General features: G+C 33.1%; 1 protein-coding gene across 1 annotated transcript in view; it reads right to left on the bottom strand.

Annotated features, from left to right (window-relative positions):
- The window catches only part of LOC133178064 (CSC1-like protein 2), a 54,956-nt gene that overhangs the window by 16,824 nt on the left and 17,340 nt on the right, over positions 1–20,792 (bottom strand). The window contains exons 15-21 of the mRNA XM_061312831.1: positions 18,704–18,804; positions 7,638–7,689; positions 6,252–6,373; positions 5,503–5,647; positions 5,138–5,220; positions 3,746–3,778; positions 1,064–1,163 (exon numbers count right to left, since the gene is read on the bottom strand). Of these exons, the coding sequence (XP_061168815.1) occupies positions 1,064–1,163; positions 3,746–3,778; positions 5,138–5,220; positions 5,503–5,647; positions 6,252–6,373; positions 7,638–7,689; positions 18,704–18,804 (636 nt within the window). The remainder of the gene's footprint in view (positions 1–1,063; positions 1,164–3,745; positions 3,779–5,137; positions 5,221–5,502; positions 5,648–6,251; positions 6,374–7,637; positions 7,690–18,703; positions 18,805–20,792) is intronic.

Here is a 20,792-nt window from a genome sequence, read left to right as displayed (position 1 = left end):
TCTTGGTCAATATTTCTGACAATGATTTCATGTTATTGATTCATTACCTTCAACAGATGGTTTGCTTAATTCACTCTTAACAAGGCTACTTGATTTGAAATTAGCAACTCAACACCTCTAGTAATTACCAAGAAATAATAAAAGCTTAAAACAATCATTTGATATGTTGCTGATGCAAGCATACAACATCAGGTCTTCCACTTTATTCTGTGATGTCACTTCACAGTTCCCCATGAGAAATACTAAAGACTGTATGTTATGGAATCACATCTCAGCAAACCTATTACAAATGTCTTGTTTATTCAAACTGTTAAATACTGTAACTGTGAAAATATCTTTAAGAGATATGTGATTTTCATCTCTGAAACCATTCCTGATGGTATGATTTTTGTGAAAACAATTAAGCAATGAATCATTATTTTTTGAATGATATAGTCTCATAACTGCAATGGTGTGTGCAAACAAATTGAGTAACGTGCGTCAGCGTGTTATGAGACTATGTCTTTCAAAAAATAATGATTCATTACTTATATTTACATTTTTTAACTCTCTGCCTTGACTGCAGATGTGATTTATATTTCAAAACCCACGTATTATCCTTTGTGTAAGCTACAGTAAATGGAAGAGCCAATGTAACAGCTTCGGGTCAATGTGAGCGTGATTTTTGATTTTTGCTTATGACGTTGTACTTCCTTGGCGATCAACGATTGTGACGTCAAAATAAAACGCATGCTTTAACCTTTTAACCCCCTTTCCGTGTTATGGTGTTTTGAATGCCATAGATTTCCACACACTTTATATGCAAAATACATATGTAATGTAAATATCAATTTATATACAATGTTATGCCATAATACCATTTCTAAGCATCATTTTACATTGGGGTTTGTTTTTCTGCAAAAATTACAAAGATTACCAAAAACATATTCAGATGCAATTCCAGCACTCCATTTCTCAGGGCTTACATTAACTTTGTTCATCACAATTATTCTTATAAAGTGATTTGATTTTTTCCCACAGTAAACACCCTATACAGATGATTAAGGACCTGCTAGATACATACACTGTCATGTTTATGTAAGTGAGCATCCAAGGACTCCACTGACCCCTGGATTTTGTTTTTGTCATCATCGTCATGGTCACCATAAAACAGGGAGGTCCACCTAAAATAATAGACCAATCTCACATTTATTGTTCAGACAAGCACTATCCAGAAAGTTCTCTTACCATCCAATATCTCTCCATCTACAAGGATTTTTAAAAATAAAAGAATAAAATTACTCAATTATTAATGTTTAACTTTCTTTCCATGAAACTCTGCAATTTTATCTAAGCAATTTGTATTTTTTGTTTTTTTTTCTTTCATACGACTTTTTAATATGCATATGCAGTGATATATGTTCAAGAGGAAATTTAATAAATATAATACTTGACAATGCAGCTCTGAAATGTAAATAATGAATTTATACTTGATGACAAAGAAATGAAACCAAAGACCATTTTCCCATGTTTGGTATAGTCAGGCTATGATATATGGCAATGAATGCATGCTACTACAGTAAAATGTACCAACCATATTATTATCATAAATCCCTACAAAATGCCAATTCTAATATCTGTCTGCAGACAGCGGGTAAAAAAATAAAAGAGGCAAGAATGTGCCTTGAATTTGTCACCAAAATCAATACACGATTATTTAATATTCATAGTAGCCAGACCAAAGACTTAATCTCCCAGCTAGATGATTGCGTGGTTCAATGTACTGACATTTAACAAAATCTTACACAAATTCTTAAGACTCCAGAATCAGTTAGTCCATCTAAGAGTGATAAAGTGCAGTATAAGTGAAATTAGAGGCCCATGGGCTTTGTTGGTCACCTGAGTATCTAGTATTTAGTGCTCTCTGTTTTTAATCCATGAATCTTGTTACTAGAAGATTCAGAGTAGAAAAGATTTTTAAAACAAGACCTTATGTTGCATGCACTCCTTTTAAAGTAAACATATGTTTTGTAGGTTTAATCACAGAACTTGATGTGAATGATAAGAATGAAATAAAATCCCCAATTTTAGCTCTTTTCTACACTAAATATCTGAAAAATTTATAGAGGAATTAAAGTTTGATTAAATTGACCAATGCTATAGATTCCTTAGTTTACGCAAGCAGTACTTAATATAGCAAAATGATCCATAGACGTGAAATCGCCAGAATATAAATTTGTGAGTAGACTGTTGATGAATAGGTTTTACATGTATTTCAGCAAAAATAAATAAATAAGAGTGAGTTAGTTTCTTTGGAGAGTGGTGCTTCTCACAAATTTATGTGACAATAAATTCCTTGTGTATATTTAAGAATCTACAATGAGAATTTCAATGTCCTCCTGAAGATATACCATACTGGGTCACCTTAACCATTCCTAATTTGTAATGCATATAATTCAGTGAACTGAATTTTGGTAATTTTATACAGGTAGAACAAATATTGAAAAGGCTCAATTAATAAATCTAATTAAACATTATTGATTTTATTGTCAACTTTCTCATAAAAATGCTTAAATAAGCATGATTGTTAACTGATTGGAAAACTAAATTCAGCCAAAAAAAAAAAAAATCTGCCTATCTGCCTAATCTGGGGACGCTTGTATAATAATGATTTACATTGTGGCCCTGCTGTTCTTGAAAAGATCAGTAAAGAGAAAATCTCAAAATCATGTGAAGTATCCTCATGAAATTTTTAACTTGATTATGCTTGATTACACTGAAAAAAAAGAAGATCAGCATTCTTTTTTTTCCCTAATCTAATAAAGAATAGAGGATGCACATTTTACATGACATTATATTGTGTTAACAGTGAAAGCTCAATATTGGAAAAGGGTTGAGTATTCACTGTAATTATGCAAAAACTTTGCAAGCAAGATGTCCAGGAGTAAAAATTTTCTAAGATAAAAATTCTTTTTCAATATATAATCAATTCAGCTCTTCCTTGGGATTCAAACAGGTTATGAGTTTCAGGTCATGCTCATTATAATCATACCAACAGTTCAGCTGTCTGATGTCCAGGAATAAATAAGATTTCTTAAGATTGCACTAATTTTGGATGCTTTTGGCCACACCTCTTAGGGCCCAGGGAGGCAGAAACTATGAAATTCAAACTTTTTGTTTCTCTTCATTCATAGATGCTTTATACCTAACTCGGTTGAAATTGGTTCAACTGTTCCAGAGAAAAAGCTGAAAATGTTCAAAAGTTTCATCCATGCATGATGGACGTCATATGACAACAAGAAAAAAACGGATAGCAAATTTTTTTGTTTTAATTTTTAAAAGGTTTAAATATTCTGTGATAATGCATACAGTTTATGCAAGAGTACAGAGATGTGAAATATGTTTTTAGACTCAATAGAGTTTTCCATTGTTAAACCGGAGAGAAGATAAATTTAACCCACTAAAGGATAACCTCCATGCATGATGGAAATAATGCCTTCTAAGCAGTTTAAGAAATGCCCACATCTTGTACTAATACAATAGTTTGTACATAGTATTTTATTTTGGTTGCACTATATATAAAAATGAAGTCTACATAAGAATTGAATATGAACTCTGCTTATTGGCTATTGAGTGCAGCATATTAAGAGCTCTGATTAAAGGTCAAGCACCATGAGTCTAGCAGTTAGCATTTAGTAAATAAATATTGGAACAAGAGGTATGAAGGGTTAGCGTATAGTCAGGGGAAGAAAGCAGTGGTTATTACACATTGTATTGGCTGTTGCTTGTCAAATTTTCACTGAAAAAAGAGAGAAATGAAGAAAAATTTTATGCACAGATATTCACATATATATTATACTCTTGTGAAAGCTATCTTTATTATATCTTCATTGCTTTGTGAGAAAAATTCTGCAAGTAATTGATGTATATTCATATTAATCAAAGTCAGTTTGTTATGATTTAACTTCAATTAATTAGAAACTTTATTCAATATTATAAGAACAGCAGTATCATGATTTTCATGTTATAACCATTACAATTATAAAAGCATTAAAGAAGCAGATGTATAGAGTAGCAAAACTCAGTAAAAGCCCCTGGGAGGTGATCAGTAAAGATCTATAAGACAGCTAGCGTTTTATTTTTATTGATGTTTTTGCTGTTTTTAGAACATCTATCCCTCTAGACACTCCTTGTGTAATGATACAGATATACTCCAGAAAATATCAGCTAGCATTTTATTTATAGAGATACCATTCCTGGTCCATAAACAAGCTGTCTCCCCTGACACTCCAATGGACCAAAAAAGTGCCCACAAAAATCAATAATCTATTAAAGATTATAATTAGAGGCTGCCTAAATATTTATTACAAAGGGTACAAAATTTCAGGTACATTAACCACTTTAATATGTCTTATCACATATAGTTGGCAGACGCAGGTTCAGGCGAGGGAGCTCCAGGCATATGCCCCCTTTAAAACAACCAAAACATATTTGAGATGTAGTTTTCAATACCATTAATCAATATAATCTCCAATTGCTGACTCTCATGTCTGTTGAGTTTATGGGGGCTTTGCTACCCTGGCCCATATTGGACACTGTCCTTGGCCACTGGGGACCCTGACATGGGTTACAAATGGGAAAAATAATATGTACAGTACTGTAATTTCCGAATGGCTAAACCATTTTAGAATCTTTTTCCTAACTTTAATTTCTAATCTGGTTATGAAATGAGTGTTTAATTGAAAGACTCATACAGTCAATCAGTGAATCCATTTCATTTTTTCCCCAAACTTCAGTTTCTTATATGGTTATGTGAAGTGTTTAATGGATAAACCAATTTAGTCAATCAGTGAATCCATTTCATTTTTCCCCACTTAAATGTAAAATTCTTTACATAAACCTAATGACTTAAATTTCATTACCAGTTTATTGTCAATAATCTAAATAGTTTATCCAAGGCATGTTCAGGAATAAATACCACACTGGGATATCTAATATAACAGCTATAGAGTCGGGTTACTGAAACTTTCAATTTAATTTACTCTGAATTAATCAAAGCATGAACTTCATAAAAAAAAAAAGAGATTAAATCCCTAAACCTTACGTTATACACACTATCTGGCAGAGTTACAGTGAAGTCTGCTTTTAGTGCACCTACTTTTCCTCTGTTCTGCTGACAAGAGCAATTCTTCCATAGTCCCAGGCCACCTTCCTCAATACCGTGAACAACAAGATGAGTAGCTATATAAATAAACATAAAATACAAAGTACTGTCATAAGAAATATTGTGTTTGGTGCATGAGATCAAGTATACAATATTTTGCATTGAGGTTTTTTTTCCTTTTCTTTCTTTTGGCATCATCTTCAATAATCAAATTTAAAACAAGTAAAAGGCATACAACTACAAACTAGTAAAACACAATGTTCGATCAATTTGAAGAACTTGGACAGCATAGTACATGTACATCACGATCACTAAAATTTATAATACTTTGTATTAAACAAATATTCATATGAACTTACCAACCATCCAACAGAATTGATGATTAAATTAAAGGGTATGCCTCCGTATTCCCCATTAGTGAAGTCAATTTGGGTATGGTTCTTGACCATGAATGTATCACACGTGAGATCTGGCTCTGACATCTTCACTAGGTCTTCACACTCTCATCTAAAATATAATAATAAACCTGTGGTCAGGGCACCAAGTCACTACTTCATTGTATTAAAATACTCCAGAACCTTAATACCCTATACAAATAAATCTAATTTAGTGAAATAAATAGTAAATATTAAATATTTCTTTTATACTACTAGTTCACCATATTTTTTTCCTACCTTAGTTAGAATAATCAAATGATAGAACAGTTGTAATTCATTGATAAACCATTCATATACTAACAAGATATGCTTACCTATAAATAATGAGCAATATACACTGAACTTTGTTTAAAAAAACATAAACACTTTGTATTTTAATAAGAATTTTTTTGAAATACTTTGGGTTCTCATATGCATACTTCAAAGTATTACCCTTCATCATCATGAGAGAAGTGTATAATTGTTATGCCCAGAGATCGATGATCAGGGGGCATTTTGTTTTTATCCTGTCTGAAAATCTGTCATTCTGTATTTCTATCAAGAACATTAACTTTTCTAATAACTTTTGAACCACAGAAGTTAAGGGACTTCATATTTGGCAGACTTTTAGGAACTTGCGAGATCATTAATATTTTTCATAAAATTCAAAATTCAGCTTGTGTGACAGATACAACAAATCTGGTTCATGTGACAGATGCAACACAACAAGTCCAGTCCGTGACACAGATACAACAAATCCAGTCCATGTGACACATACAGCAGGATGCAGTTCATACGACACAACAAATCCAGTCTGTGTGATACAACAAATCCAGTCTGTGTGATACAACACTCCAGTGACACATACGATAGATTCGGTTCATTTGACAAATACAACACAGCATGTAGTTTGTGGGACACATACAACAATCCAGTCCATGGGACAGACACAAAAGAATGCAACAGAAATTTCCAGTTGTATGAAATCAAAGAAAAATGACTGACATCATTCTCTTTCAGTGCACTATAGATAATCCTGCAATATCAACTGACATACTTCATTGTGTACAACACTACAATCTTAAGAATTAACCTTCAAAACAAAAGCCAACTGTGCATGACTGATTTAAGGCATGCTGGATACACTACATATGTATATAGTATACTAGTAATTGCCAAATAAAATATATGAATAGCACTTTGTTAATTCAAATTTCCATTAACCATACAGGTTAGGAGCCTGAACTTGATCTGTAATAATAGGTCACATTACAGTATTTCCCAATACCCAAATAAAAATCAATCAATTTAAACACTCTGTGAGAAAAATCAAGTCATATGCAATATAAACACAAACATTACAACTGATTTCTTCATAGCTGCCATATATGTTTATTAAAACTGCATGGCACTGCAGTCCAAATAATGTTAAAAACTCCTTCCTACCTCTCCAGGAATACAGAAGCTAATCCATCCATTCATTATACATCTAAAAACTGAATGAATATTAATTGATTAAGAACAATACCTCAAAAAAATAAATGCACAAAACATGAAGTTCCACAAAACATGAAGCTCTTCTAAAAGTGACCATAGGAATGGACTTTGTGGCATCTGACATTAGCCATGTGCAACAGACTGCTCGTCCTTACACCTTCTGAGAGTGAAATCAATACTATACAGGCCGCACACACAGTGACATTCCACAATAGGCTCAAACTCCATTGATTAATGCACTCTCTTTATCAGGGAACTCTAGCTGAACAAGGGATGAACTATTCTATAGACCAGACTCTGTAATGTCTAATGGTATGCTGTCTGGACCTAATTACCACACAACTGTCCCACTACCTGTATATGTCAGATTTAGCAATCAATTATTGCAGGGAGTCCTTTATTACCAATAGTACCCGGTAATATGTACATCCATGTATTAGGATTTCTTATCAATAATAAATTATCAATTTTCTGAATTTATACTATAATGAGACCTGCAATATACTTTTATTTATAAATGGCAAAATACAAAAGGGGGGAGAGGGGAGGGGGTAATATGGTTCATCATAGCAACTACTAACCTGAGTCACCTTGACTCTGCTGTTCTTCAGTGCCCCAACCCCGACAGTCATGCTTTGAACAAAATAAAGTCTTCACCACCTAAGAATGCTTTCATATTAATATCACTAATCAAGGCCCAGCTGTTCTATTTAAGAAGTTTTAAAAGATTTTCCCCCTATATACATGTATTCCAATGTAAAACTTGATCTTCTATTGTGGTCCCACCCTACAGCTATGATTTGAATAAACTTGAATCTACACTATATCAGGAAACTTTCACATTCTTTTCTGGCCCTGTGATTCTTGAGAAGAACACACCCTCCCTATTTTTCTTTGTTTTCTCCCCCTTCAAAAGGACATGGCTCTTCTTTTGAAGAAACTTGAATCTTCACCTAAGAATATATTGTGGCAAGTTTGGTTGTAATTGGCCCAGTGATTCTTTAGAAATCATAAATGTGAAAAATTTACAGTTGGACAGACCGACAGCTTATAGACAGAGAGATTGATGCCAGCCAAAATGTGATTGGAAAAGCTCACTTGAGCTTTCAGTATGTTTATCAAATTCTAAGACAGTACATTTTTTGTTCTCCTTCAACTAGACACTTATCCAGAAAATATATGTCAAATACAGTACCTAGTCCTTAGAATGATGTTTTATCCATGCAAGTTAAGTCAAGGTATGGCTTATATTGACTTGGAAATGAACAATATTTAGAAACTTTAATTCAGTAAATATAAGAAAGATGCAGCACCTTAAGCTTGTTGGATAGTAAGCAATCCTCCAATGTATTACTCATACAAGTTTGGTCCAGGTAGAGCTTACAGTCTATAGAAAATGGATCTGCTCTTGAAGCATTCACTGGTCACTCAACCCAAATATAGGTAAAGAGTGCAAAGCTGAGCTTGACAAAGTTATCTAGTAGTAAAGCAATGTCTCACAGGAAAACAATGTTCTGTTAGTGTGCATTCCTAGATGCATCATCCACACAATTTGGTCACCATTATAAGCGATTATAGTTACTTGAGAATGGATCCGTTCCTAAACCTAACTGTATCCTGGTCAGTCATCCAGAAAATGTATGTCAGATGCAGCATCTGAAGCAAGTTTGGCAGTGTGCAATCATAGATGAATCTTGGATGCAATTTTATCATCATATGGCTCAAAGTTATTTGGGAATGAACTTTTTCCCAAAACTTTAACCTGGTCATTCATCCATAATGTAGGTCAGATTCAGCATCTGAGGCAAGTATGATAGTTTGTATCACTAAATGCATCAACCATGACAGTTTAGTCACCATATAAAGACTAACAGATACTTGGGAATAGATCTGCTCCAAACATTTTAACTCTGGACTTTGTAGAGGTGAGCTAAAAATATAAGTTATTTGCAGCATCCAAAGCAAATCTAGCAGTATACATTCCTGGAGATCACTAATGTAAGTTAGGTCCACATTTTGCTTACAGCTTTGTTAGAATGGGGCTGCTCCAAAAACATTATAACCATTGTTGCTTCCTTTGCTTGCTGATTAAATGCTATAGTAATGCTATTTAATATCCTTATCCTGATACTACTTCAAAACAAGATGTGTTTGTGAAACACTGATGCCCCCGTATGGCAACTTATAGTAAAGGTTAAACTTTCTCAAATGCAAATCAAATATGTTGGTACCCAAAGTAAGGTCTTGTCTTTACCTGTGAAATATGAAAGCCCTAGCAGCAACCATTGAATAGATATGGAAAAGGTTAAAGTTTTTCAAAAGTAAGTCAAACATCAAGGTCAAAGTCAAATGGTCAAAATTAATGGTGCCAAAGGAAAGGCCTTGTCACAAGAAATACACATACATGTATGAAATATGAAAGCCTTAGCACCAACCGTTCAAAAGTTATGGCCAAGGTTAAAGTTTTTCAAAAAGTAGCTCAAACTTCAAGGTCAAGGTCATAAGGTCAAAGTTGTTAGTATCCAAAGGAAGGTCTTGTCACAATGTGAAGTATGAGAGCCCTAGCTCCAATTGTTCAAAAGTTATGGCCAAGGTTAAAGTTGGTTTAAGTTTTGCAAAACTGGGTAAAACTCCAAGGTCAAGGTCAAAAGGTCAAATATGATGGTACCCAAAGAAAAGTCTTGTCACAAGGAATACACATGTAAAATATAAGTCATAGCTCCAACCAATCAAAAGTTATGAACAATGTTAAAGTTTTTGCGAACAAACAGATAAACTGACAGACAGACGGACGGACAGGGCAAAAACTATATACCCCCCAATCTTTGATTACAGGGGCATAACTAGATCAATACTACCAGAAGTAGTATCATACTAGCAGATGTAAATGAAAGAAAAAGTGAGCAAGCTCACATACCCCACGCTCCCCCAAAACTCAACAATGCAACACGTAATGAATGGCACAGTGCATTTTAAATACACAGTATAATAATTCAAAAAGGGGCATTACTTGCAAAAAATCATCACATCAAAACTTCTTGCATATAAGGACATTCAAATCTTTGTATGTTACAAATTTAATTCGGCTGAAGTTTCTAGATAAATAATGGAATCAAAATTTCTTGGTAATATACAAATCTATACATTATGTCTGAAATACCTAAAGTTTCAGGAAATTCAGTGCAGGAGTTATGCTGACAAACTGTTATTTAAATTCCTCAGTGATTTCGATTTGTTAATGAGTGTAAGTCCATGTCCAACACATGATAATTTACACATTTAAATAATTGATGGAAACAAAATTATTATGTAGTCATATGAATTTGGGGGGGGGGGGTGGTTTGAGAACTATCCAAGATTTTGTGTGTGTGTTAAATCATTAATATTTTGATCTCAAAATCAATAGGGTTCTTTTAAGGTCATAAAACATTTCACATAAAATTTCATTACAAAAGCTGATTCCAGTGGATTTCCTTATTACCTAGCTGGAAAGTTTCTTCAATAACAGGCAAAACTCTTAAGGCAAAAATAATGGAATCGGAATTTCCTGGTAATTTGCACATCTACGTACTAAATATCTGCAAAGTTTTACCAAATTCTGTACAGCGGTTTAAGAGGAGTTGCAATAACAAACTGTTAATCTCTATATTCAAGATATGGCCAAAAATCTAAGTTGAAGTGCCAAAATTCCCAGAAAAATAAAGGAATCGGAATTTCTTGGTAATATGCACATCTACACACTGTGTACTAAATATCTGCAAAGTTTGGTGAAATTCTGTGCAGCGGTTTAAGAGGAGTTGCGATGACAAACTGTTCATCTCTATATTCAAGATATGGCCAAAAATCTAAGTTGAAGAGTGCCGAAATTCCGAGAAAAATAAAGGAATTGGAATTTCCTGGTAATAGGCACATCTACACATTGTGTCCTAAATATCTGCAAAGTTTGACTAAATTCTGTGCAACGGTTTATGAGGAGTTGCGCTGACAAACTGTTCATCTCTATATTCAAGATATGGCCAAAAATCTAAGATGAAAAGTGCCGAAATTCCCAGAAAAAATAAAGGAATCGGAATTTCCTGGTAATATGCACATCTACACATTGTGTCCTAAATATCTGCAAAGTTTGATGAAATTCTGTGCAATGGTTTTTGAGGAGTTGCGCTGACAAACTGTTCATCTCTATATTCAAGATATGGCTAAAAATCTAAGTTGAAAAGTGCCGAAATTCCCAGAAAAAATAAAGGAATCGGAATTTCCTGGTAATATGCACATCTACACATTGTGTCCTAAATATCTGCAAAGTTTGATGAAATTCTGTGCAGCGGTTTATGAGGAGTTGCGCTGACAAAAAAAACAGGACTGACGGACTGACTGACTGACTGACACACTGACTGACTGACACACTGACTGACTGACTGACTGACTGACTGACGGACGGGTCAAAAACATTATACCCCCCGCAACTTGTTGCGTGGGGTATAATAACTGAATTTCAGTATTACAATTTTAAGAATAAAATGCTTTATATTATAATTTTATAAAAATATTCATTTGTAAAATCAAAACCTTTGAATTCCAGTTCTCTTTTTCCTTTTTTAATACGTTCTATTTCCACTATGGAAGAGTTATACTTCTTAGTGCGCTCTTTTGTGAAAAAGTCTGAAAATGTACAAATCTCGCGGGATTTCTGGGACAAACATAACATAAATATGTAAACAATATGTTGAATATCGATGAACAGTTCCTAATAAAATGCAAATGAAACATTGTTGTGGACTTTATATACATCAAGAGTAGGAATGACAATGATATCAATTTATATCTATTGTTGATCGTATATATCTATTTATCGTATGGTACATCTAAATACAATACACATGCCTCAGAAATGTCATATTTTTTATTAATGGGTGATAAATTTAGGGTTCTCACTCTCTTACATATGTCTTTTAGTTCTTCTATTCTTTAAATTGAATGACAAATACATTTAACATTTAAAATTGGATTGAGTTTGGCATGTTTTGTATTATCCGCCACGCCATGCTGTCCCAGTCAGACGACCAAACGCGCCTCTAATTTTGAAGAGTTCACTAATGGAAATAGAACGTATTGCTAGATAAACAAAATCACTGCAGTTTCCTAATGCTAGATGGTCAATACTGATTTTAAGTAGGATAGCGCTAGCTGTGTTTGTACTCTTTTTTGCTTGCTGACAATGCTGATCCAGACAATCCTTATTTGGATTGATTGATTGTATGTTGTTTAACATCCTATTTGAAAATTTTTCACTCATATAGAGCCTGCAGTGAAGGGATTCAGATTTAAACCTATACTTGGCACTCAGGGCCATTGAGTGAGGGATCTTTATCATGCCAATGCCTGCTGTGACAAGGGGCTTCAGTTTTCAAAGTATCATCCAAAAGACCCATAACTTTCTTTTTGGCAAAGGAACAGTCACTACCTACAATTTGGTATTAGATTTGACGTGGCCTGCCAAATGAGAATTGAACCCAGGCCTCCCAATCACGAAGCAAATGCCCTACCACTGGGCTACCGTGACTGGTTCCTGGGCCTCCCGATCAGGAAGTGAATGCCCTACCACTAGGCTACCATGATTGGTTCCTGGCCTCCCAATCATGAAGCAAATGCCCTACCAGCTACCATGACCTTATTTAGAAATGCTGATGCTAATGCTTATTTTGCTTATGGTAATTTATGAATCTAAATTAGTTCCCTGCACTGCATATTCAATCTTAAAGGTCATTGCTAGCATCATACCCATATTATTGAGTCTTAATTTTTATTACAGGATTACATTGTCAATTTATATTTGATGTATCACAGACTCTGGATATTAATATGTAACTTTATTGTTACTGTTCCTGCAGATTTCACTCGGTACACTAGGATCATTCTAATTGGATTCCAATAAATATGTACCAGTCATAAGTAATGAAAAATACCAGTAGCCAACATTCTAACATTATTTAAGTATTCTTGTATTGTTATAGAGTATTGAAGGTTCATAGACACAGGTTGAATGGACTGTATGAACACAATACAGGATGATATTGTCAAGAAGTAATACTAAACCATGTAATAAAGATGGCTTTCATTAACACAATTATTAACATGTATGAGGTCATTAAGGACATTTAGCTGAATATTGTTCTACAAGAGTATAGCTAAATGATTGTTGTGACCAAAGTCAGTACTTCATGCAGTTATGCGGTATATGTGCTTATTGTGTGAATGTGGTTTGGAATGGACAGAAAGTAACTTGGCTTTAAATTGTATTCACTGAATTCCTTCTCCTTTCACTATAAAGACCGATACACTTCAAACCTAGCCATTCAGCTGAGTAGACTTTTTTTTTCAATACAGATAGAAATCTATGTATTGTGCTCCTGTGCATCCATTAACATTTAAATGTTGTATCAAAATGGTACCCTGGTATTTATCACAGTTCACTTAGGGTTGTAAATAGCACATACAACATGTACAATTACGATTTTTCTAGCACTGAGTTGATACCAATAAAATTTACTAGTTAATTTTTTTCTGTGGGTTATCAAATACACCCTCTAACTTCTTAGCTGGGATGGTGCTGAATCTATCAGGTCTGGCACAATCTTTGATTTAGTTACGTAGCTAAAATTAGTTATATACTTAATTCAGCTATTCAAATAACTTGATTTAGCTATTGGCATGACAAATCATATTGCTATTTCATGATAATTATATATATTTTGCTTTTCTGTGACTTATTTAACATGTACCTCTTTCATTAGCCATGCAGGTAAATACTTTACCACAGGAACTCCTTTTTCATCAGTCGTAATTATATCTTTGCATTCTTTTTCAATGCTGCACAGGTAAGATACATCACCCTTACTTAAAACTAGTGTTGTCAAATTGGCTGAAAATCAAAATTGATTAATTGGCAGCATTGGTTGACTCTTATCAACTGATAATTGGCCAATAATCAAATCAATAACCATTTGTATAAAATAGGCACTAAATTTTATATACAACATAAACGTAAGTAAAAGGGTATTACACAAATTAAAATGCAGTTTCATTAACAATTTCAGTATCACAGAATTTTACATGATTAAGATTTTATACTTTTAAAAAATCAAGTATTGACAGTGTTTTAATCAACATGATCACCTAGAATATGGAATTGAATTTGTTACTGTTTATTAGGCAGTTAATTTAGCAAAACAGCATGATCCATGTGATTCCATTTAATTGAAAGCCAACTTTCCCCCCAAACACTGATAACCAATTTATTTATTTACAAGCAGTTTAGTTTCTTTGGTTTTGAAATATAAATATCATTTTAGTCTCCTAATCTTTTTTAGAAATTCAAGCATAGTTTTACTTATCTGTAAGAAAACCAGCTTATTGTATTAACCCAGATTTTTAGTATGATAAACAACACTGGGAAGATATTTATGGAAGATTTATATCGATAACAAAACTTTTTCTTGGAATAAAAGTGTAAAACAATAAAAAGATATGTGCTATAATATAGCAATTATAATCAATTATTAAATCTCTAATCGATTGTCTAAAATTGATGAGCTTTCCAATCAATGATCGATTATAAATTGATCATTGTGACAACACTACTTTATATGTGTATCCACCATTGACATGCATTATCCATTGGTTACCGCAATTTGTTTCAGTATTAACAATTTCCATGACTTCTGAAACCTATCACTGACCAGTGTGAACTGCGAAATTCATTCAATAAATTTTTATCACACCATGAATTCATACTCTCGACTATGAATAGAACTCTATGAGCAGAAGAGGAAATACGGAAAATACTTAAGAAATGAATTTAACTTTTGAGAATTCATAAGGACTTGAACTACGACGCTTTAAGCCGGCATATTTCATGAAACGCGCTAGCACTTCATGATAAATATGCAGGCGTGAAGCGTCGTAGTCCATGTACCTCATGAATTCTCAAAATTATATTCATATCTCATATTTACATTATTTTTCTGATGACTTGCCAAATATTATTGTCATTCAACGATCATTTTTTTTAAAAAGTTTGCTCTATTTTTTGACTTCAATTACCTCACAACGGAAATATTCCTACTCATCTCATGTTAGTTCATGAGAACGTGAACCTTTTCTACTTTGCAAAGAATCTTAAGGAAAAATATGTGGAAATGTAAATATAAGTAAATATCACATCCATTTGATGCTTAGCACTATCCCTGACCATTCAAAAAACATGGAAAGGAGGTATCAAATAAAGGAGACATCACACAACTTATAGAAAAAAAAAACAAAAGCAATGTGAATTAGTCACGGAAAAGCAGAGGGGGGATACACAATCACAGAAAAACAGGACAACTTAAGTAATCATACTTATCCCTGCCTCCCCAAACACAAATGGTGTACAGTTACCTAAACTACAGAAATACATCTTTGCTTAAGTTTTCAAAAGCAGCAATGTTTAAATTATTTTTCATTTGGATTGCATTATAAGCATTTTGAGCACAAATATAAGTAGTCACATACTTGCAACTTTATGTCTATTTCTTATAGAAACCATGATCATTTGTGAAAACTGTTTACATAGATTTATCGAGCTATACATGTATAGCCCTATAGCTAAATCATGAGATGTTGGTGCCGGACTAGTCTATATCAGTCAGTCACGTGATGCCCTTCCTATAGCAGGCATATATCAGCTTCTACGCACTTGTTTATCTAGCATAATTGCTCAGTTGTGTCAACAGTGGATTCGCTTTATTCAATACAACAAAAAGAACATTTTTCCATATAATAAACAGGATACCGTTTTATCCCGTTAAACACCCTTGCAATGTACCAGAAATAAAACCTTCTTTAAAAAAAACTAGAAATATGTCCATAGGACATGAATGCCCCGCCAAGGGTATATTAGTAATGCAACATTTTAACACAAATTGAGAAAAGTGAGGTCAAGGTCAAAGGAAAGGTCAAGGTCAAAAAATATTGCTGCAGTTGAATAGCTTACATCAGTATGTATCAGCATATGACGTTTGATTCAGAAACTAATTTAAGAAAAGTGAGGTCAAGATCAAAGGAAAGGTCAAGATCAAAAAATGTTGATGTAGTTGAAAAGGTTACATCAGTATGTATTAACATATGAAGTTTGATGAAAATATTATGAATGGTTTCTTTAAAACTTAGCTAAACACTAATTTAAGAAAAGTGAGGTCAAGGTCAAAGGAAAGGTCAAGGTCAAAAAATATTGATGCAGTTGAATAGCTCTCATCAGTATGTATCAGCATATGAAGTTTGACACTAATTTAAGAAAAGTGAGGTCAAGGTCAAAGGAAAGGTCAAGGTCAAAAAATGTTGATGCAGTTGAAAAGGTTACATCAGTATGTATTAGCATATGAAGTTTGATGAAAATATTATGAATGGTTTCTTTAAAACTGAGCTAAACACTAATTTAAGAAAAGTGAGGTCAAGGTCAAAGGAAAGGTCAAGGTCAAAAAATATTGATGCAGTTGAATAGCTCTCATCAGTATGTATCAGCATATGAAGTTTGACACTAATTTAAGAAAAGTGAGGTCAAGGTCAAGGGAAAGGTCAAGGTCAAAAAATGTTGATGCAGTTGAATAGCTCTCATCAGTATGTATCAGCATATGAAGTTTGTTAAAAATATCTTGAATGGTTTCATTAAAACAGAGCTAAACATTAATTTAAGAAAAGTGAGGTCAAGGTCAAAATAAAGGTCAAGGTCAAAAAAATGTTGATGCAATTGAATAGCTTACATCAGTATGTATCAACATATGAAGTTTGATTACACTATCTTGAATGGTATCTTTAAAACAGAGCTAAACACTAATTTAAGAAAAGTGAGGTCAAGGTCAAAGGAAAGGTCAAGGTCAAAAAATGTTGATGCAGTTGCATAGCCCTCATCAATATCTATCAGCATATGAAGTTTGATAAAAATATCTTGGATAGTTTCTTTGAAACTGAGCTTTGAACAGAGCTAAACGCAAAGTGTGACGGAAGGACAGACGGAAGGACAGAAGGACGGAAGGACGGAAGGACGGAAGACGGACATGACAAACACTATATGCCCCGGCCATATTCATGGCGGGGCATAAAAAAATCGGTTTCTATCGGTCTATGGCGTGCCTCAAACTGTATTTAATCGTGATGAAGAATGAAATACGTCTGACAGTCATAAGTTTCAAATGCACAAAATGATAAATACAATACCTTTCTCTAGTAATTCTGGCTAAGCATACACATGCAGTGACATACCGATGATACTCGTAAAATAACAACGGGAAACATAATTTTCCACGTAAATTTCAACACTGACGTACAACCCTATACATTCCGGAAATGTTAAAAAAAATTTTCTCAGGCAAAAAAAAAAAAAAAAAAAAAAAAAAAAAAATCAGGCCCGTATACGTAGGCAGCATTGTAAGTTGGGAGGCTGAGATACAACCAGTTTTTTTTTAAGGAGAGGCACAAAAAAAATTATTTATTTTTTACTTGAAGATAACTCTGTCATTGAATTTTGCCTAATGTTTTGAATTTGTCCAATGACATCAAGGGTGAAAACAAAAATATGGTTGAAAATTTTCTATATACAGTACTTGTTGATCATCAGAAAGTTTCATTGATTGAGTGTAAAAATCAATTTGTATCAGTTAATGAAGTTTGATGCGTGAAAATATTTTGAAGTTTCTTTGAACTATAAGCAACAATTATGCTGCCGATTCCTTATTTTATTACAAAGGTTTTTAATTCCATAAATTCCATAAACTTATCAAAAACATATAAATAAAACTTACAATTCTGCTACAAGAAATACACGACTCTAACACCATGGTGTATTTTTGGGAACAGAGAAATTTGGAGATGTATGTTTTCCAGGCATGCTGTATCTCAAAATTAGGGAATACCAAAGTGGGAGCATCTCGTAATTAGTGTTTGCCACAGGTCCAAGAAAATTGCGTGTGTTGATTTAACAATGTAATTACATGTATTTGAATTCCTCAGACCATGAAGATGGGAAGGTGTTAAAATGTTAAACCATTAACCATAAATATAATTTTGTTTTTCAAATTTTCTGAGTTTCATTTAATTTTCTTAAAATTATACATTTACATAACCTTAAAAAAGCTTTGTGTACAAATTGACTTCTCACATTTGTATCTTGTTCACAAAACATGAAACTTTGTGTACGAGTTGACTTTTCCTTTTGTATACAAATTGACACCTTGTGTACGATTCAGTTTGTATACATGTCAGTTTGTGTACTATGAAGTAACTGCATGTAAATCACGGCAGGGCATAAAATCTCTCCATAACAAGAGAGGGGACATAAGACACACTATTAAAGCACTTGTCAGAATTTTATTATGACATTATACAACAACATGATAAAACACAACATGATAAAACTTTTTAAAAGTTATTCAAAAGTTAAAAAACACAAAATATGGTATCTAACAATAAATTAGAGCAAAAAAATTCCATATACAACATACATATATAAAACATTTTTGTTTTGGTTTTGTTTTTAAATTTTTATTTATTAATTTTTTTTTTTTTTTTTGTTTTACACCGTATACACTGTATACACCAATATTCTGCTGATTACCAGCACTGATTTCCCACTTGTTTGATCATCCTCTTGTCCTTCAACAGATGCGACAGTACATGTAATTTACTCTTGTACTCATCAATGTTTACATAACATCCCTGAAATACAAAAAATACAAAAAACACAAATTCACATAACACTGAATAACAAAAAATAAATTATGTTTGTACCGGTAGTATATGCAACAGGAAATTGTTAAATACAATATGTGTGGTAATGAAGTGTTTATAACTGCTGAAAATAAAACTGATGTGACCAGTCCTAACTATCCTGTGTACAAACAGGTAAGGCAGAGGAATAGACAGACATCATATAGACCAGAAGTTGGTGAACAATCAGGCCAACAAATATATAAGAAAGACATACTATGATAGCCTGAGATATATCTATGTAGAAAGGACATCAAATTAATTTGGTTTTTATCAACTATTAAATGACTAGTACACTGTATCTTTCATATATATATTCTGAGTATAAACTTCAAAACACAAATTGATATATATTTTAATAAAAAAACAAAAAGGCTAGCCAGTAAGTACCCAGTTCAATGCCCCATTGATATATTTGAGTTTCACTACAAACAAGAGGCCCATGAGCCACAATGCTCACCTGAGTCACTCTGGCACATTGGGAGATTTTTAAAAAGGATTTTTCCACTAAAACCACTATAGATGTATTTTCTATTTATATGATTGAAGACTACTTTTTGTTTGTTGTTATTTGTGCAAAATTATACAGCATTTTACATTTATTGACTGGGTTCTCGGGCAACATGCGTTTTGTTGGACCCAAGAACCAAATTGTTTGCCTGAGGCGGTTAGGCCAAAGGCAAACATTTTGGTTTGAGGGTCAACAAAATGCATTTTGCCTGAGAACACAGTCAATAAATGTTTTGTTATACCTTTTTATTTATTTATTTTATTATTTTTGTTTGACATACATGTACATGTATGTCAAACACAAGTGAATGCAAATGAGATTTTAGCTGACCCCGCCCATTATGTGACGTAAGCCATCCAACATCACATCAACAGGTCCAATATCTCAGTCTGCGGTCAAACATCGATTTTTTTATGCCCACTCAGTAAAACATTGGAAATGTTAGACTTTTATTAGTATTTATTTATATATGAACAAATTTTTAAGGTAAAACAAAACTATTTTTCATATACCAAAGCTGTCTTTAATATTGTATATCAGGTATTTTGGCACTGGGGATATTTGGCAAATTTGATATCAAAAAGGGATTTGAAATATTGGTGCTTTATATTTTTGAGGATTTTTAGTTGTAATCCTCTGTAAAGTAACTCTGTGAAAACTTTAATGGAAATGTTAGCACTTTATTTTATTGGGGGGGGGGGGGGGATTGGCCAAATAAACCAACTTTTGCAGTGCATTAATACATATCTTTTACCTTGGAATTTCATTCCTTTGAAACTTAATGCACAAAGTATATGTCACCATAGCTTAAGTCTATCAGAACATCAGAATATGACCTATGTGGCAAATTGCTTGGGTATTTGGATAAAGATTGACACTAAATGTAACAAGATTACATTGCAATTAAAATCCAGTTGTGAAGTTACTCTTCAGGGCCTAATCCAGAAGGCTCCATTACTTTTAAGGAATGGAGAGGCACTAGAACATTAGCTCAAACTTTATGTCTGTTTATCAATACATTCTACAGTGCAACAGAATCCTATTCAAAAACAAAACAATTACATGTATAAATAATAAAATTTCCAAAATATTTGGTTTAATCATAATGATGCTTGACAACCAGTTCATTTAAACGTGCTGTCTTCTGTATTCATAAAAATTTTATAGAATTTGCATCTTCTTCATAATATCAGTATGGGCAATATATGCAGGTTTTTCTTCTGTCCACTTTATACGAGTGAACACTTATTGCACTTCATTCATTGTATTGTGGCATGAAAGGCAACTGTTTCTGTTTGTATAGAACTTCAAGGTATTGATTGGTTATTCATAATTCTGATAAATAATATTTTTAAATAATAGTTGATCATATCGATCTGTAAGAGAATCAATAATTCTTTGACATATCTTATCTTGTTATATAATG

Source organism: Saccostrea echinata, unplaced genomic scaffold (genome assembly GCF_033153115.1).
Source record: "Saccostrea echinata isolate AGI-Se365-2 ecotype Australia unplaced genomic scaffold, CSIRO_AGI_Sech_v1 ptg000002l, whole genome shotgun sequence".
NCBI lineage: Eukaryota > Metazoa > Mollusca > Bivalvia > Ostreida > Ostreidae > Saccostrea > Saccostrea echinata.
The sequence above is the reverse complement of the archived record's forward strand: the minus strand, read 5'-3'. Positions and strand labels throughout refer to the sequence as shown.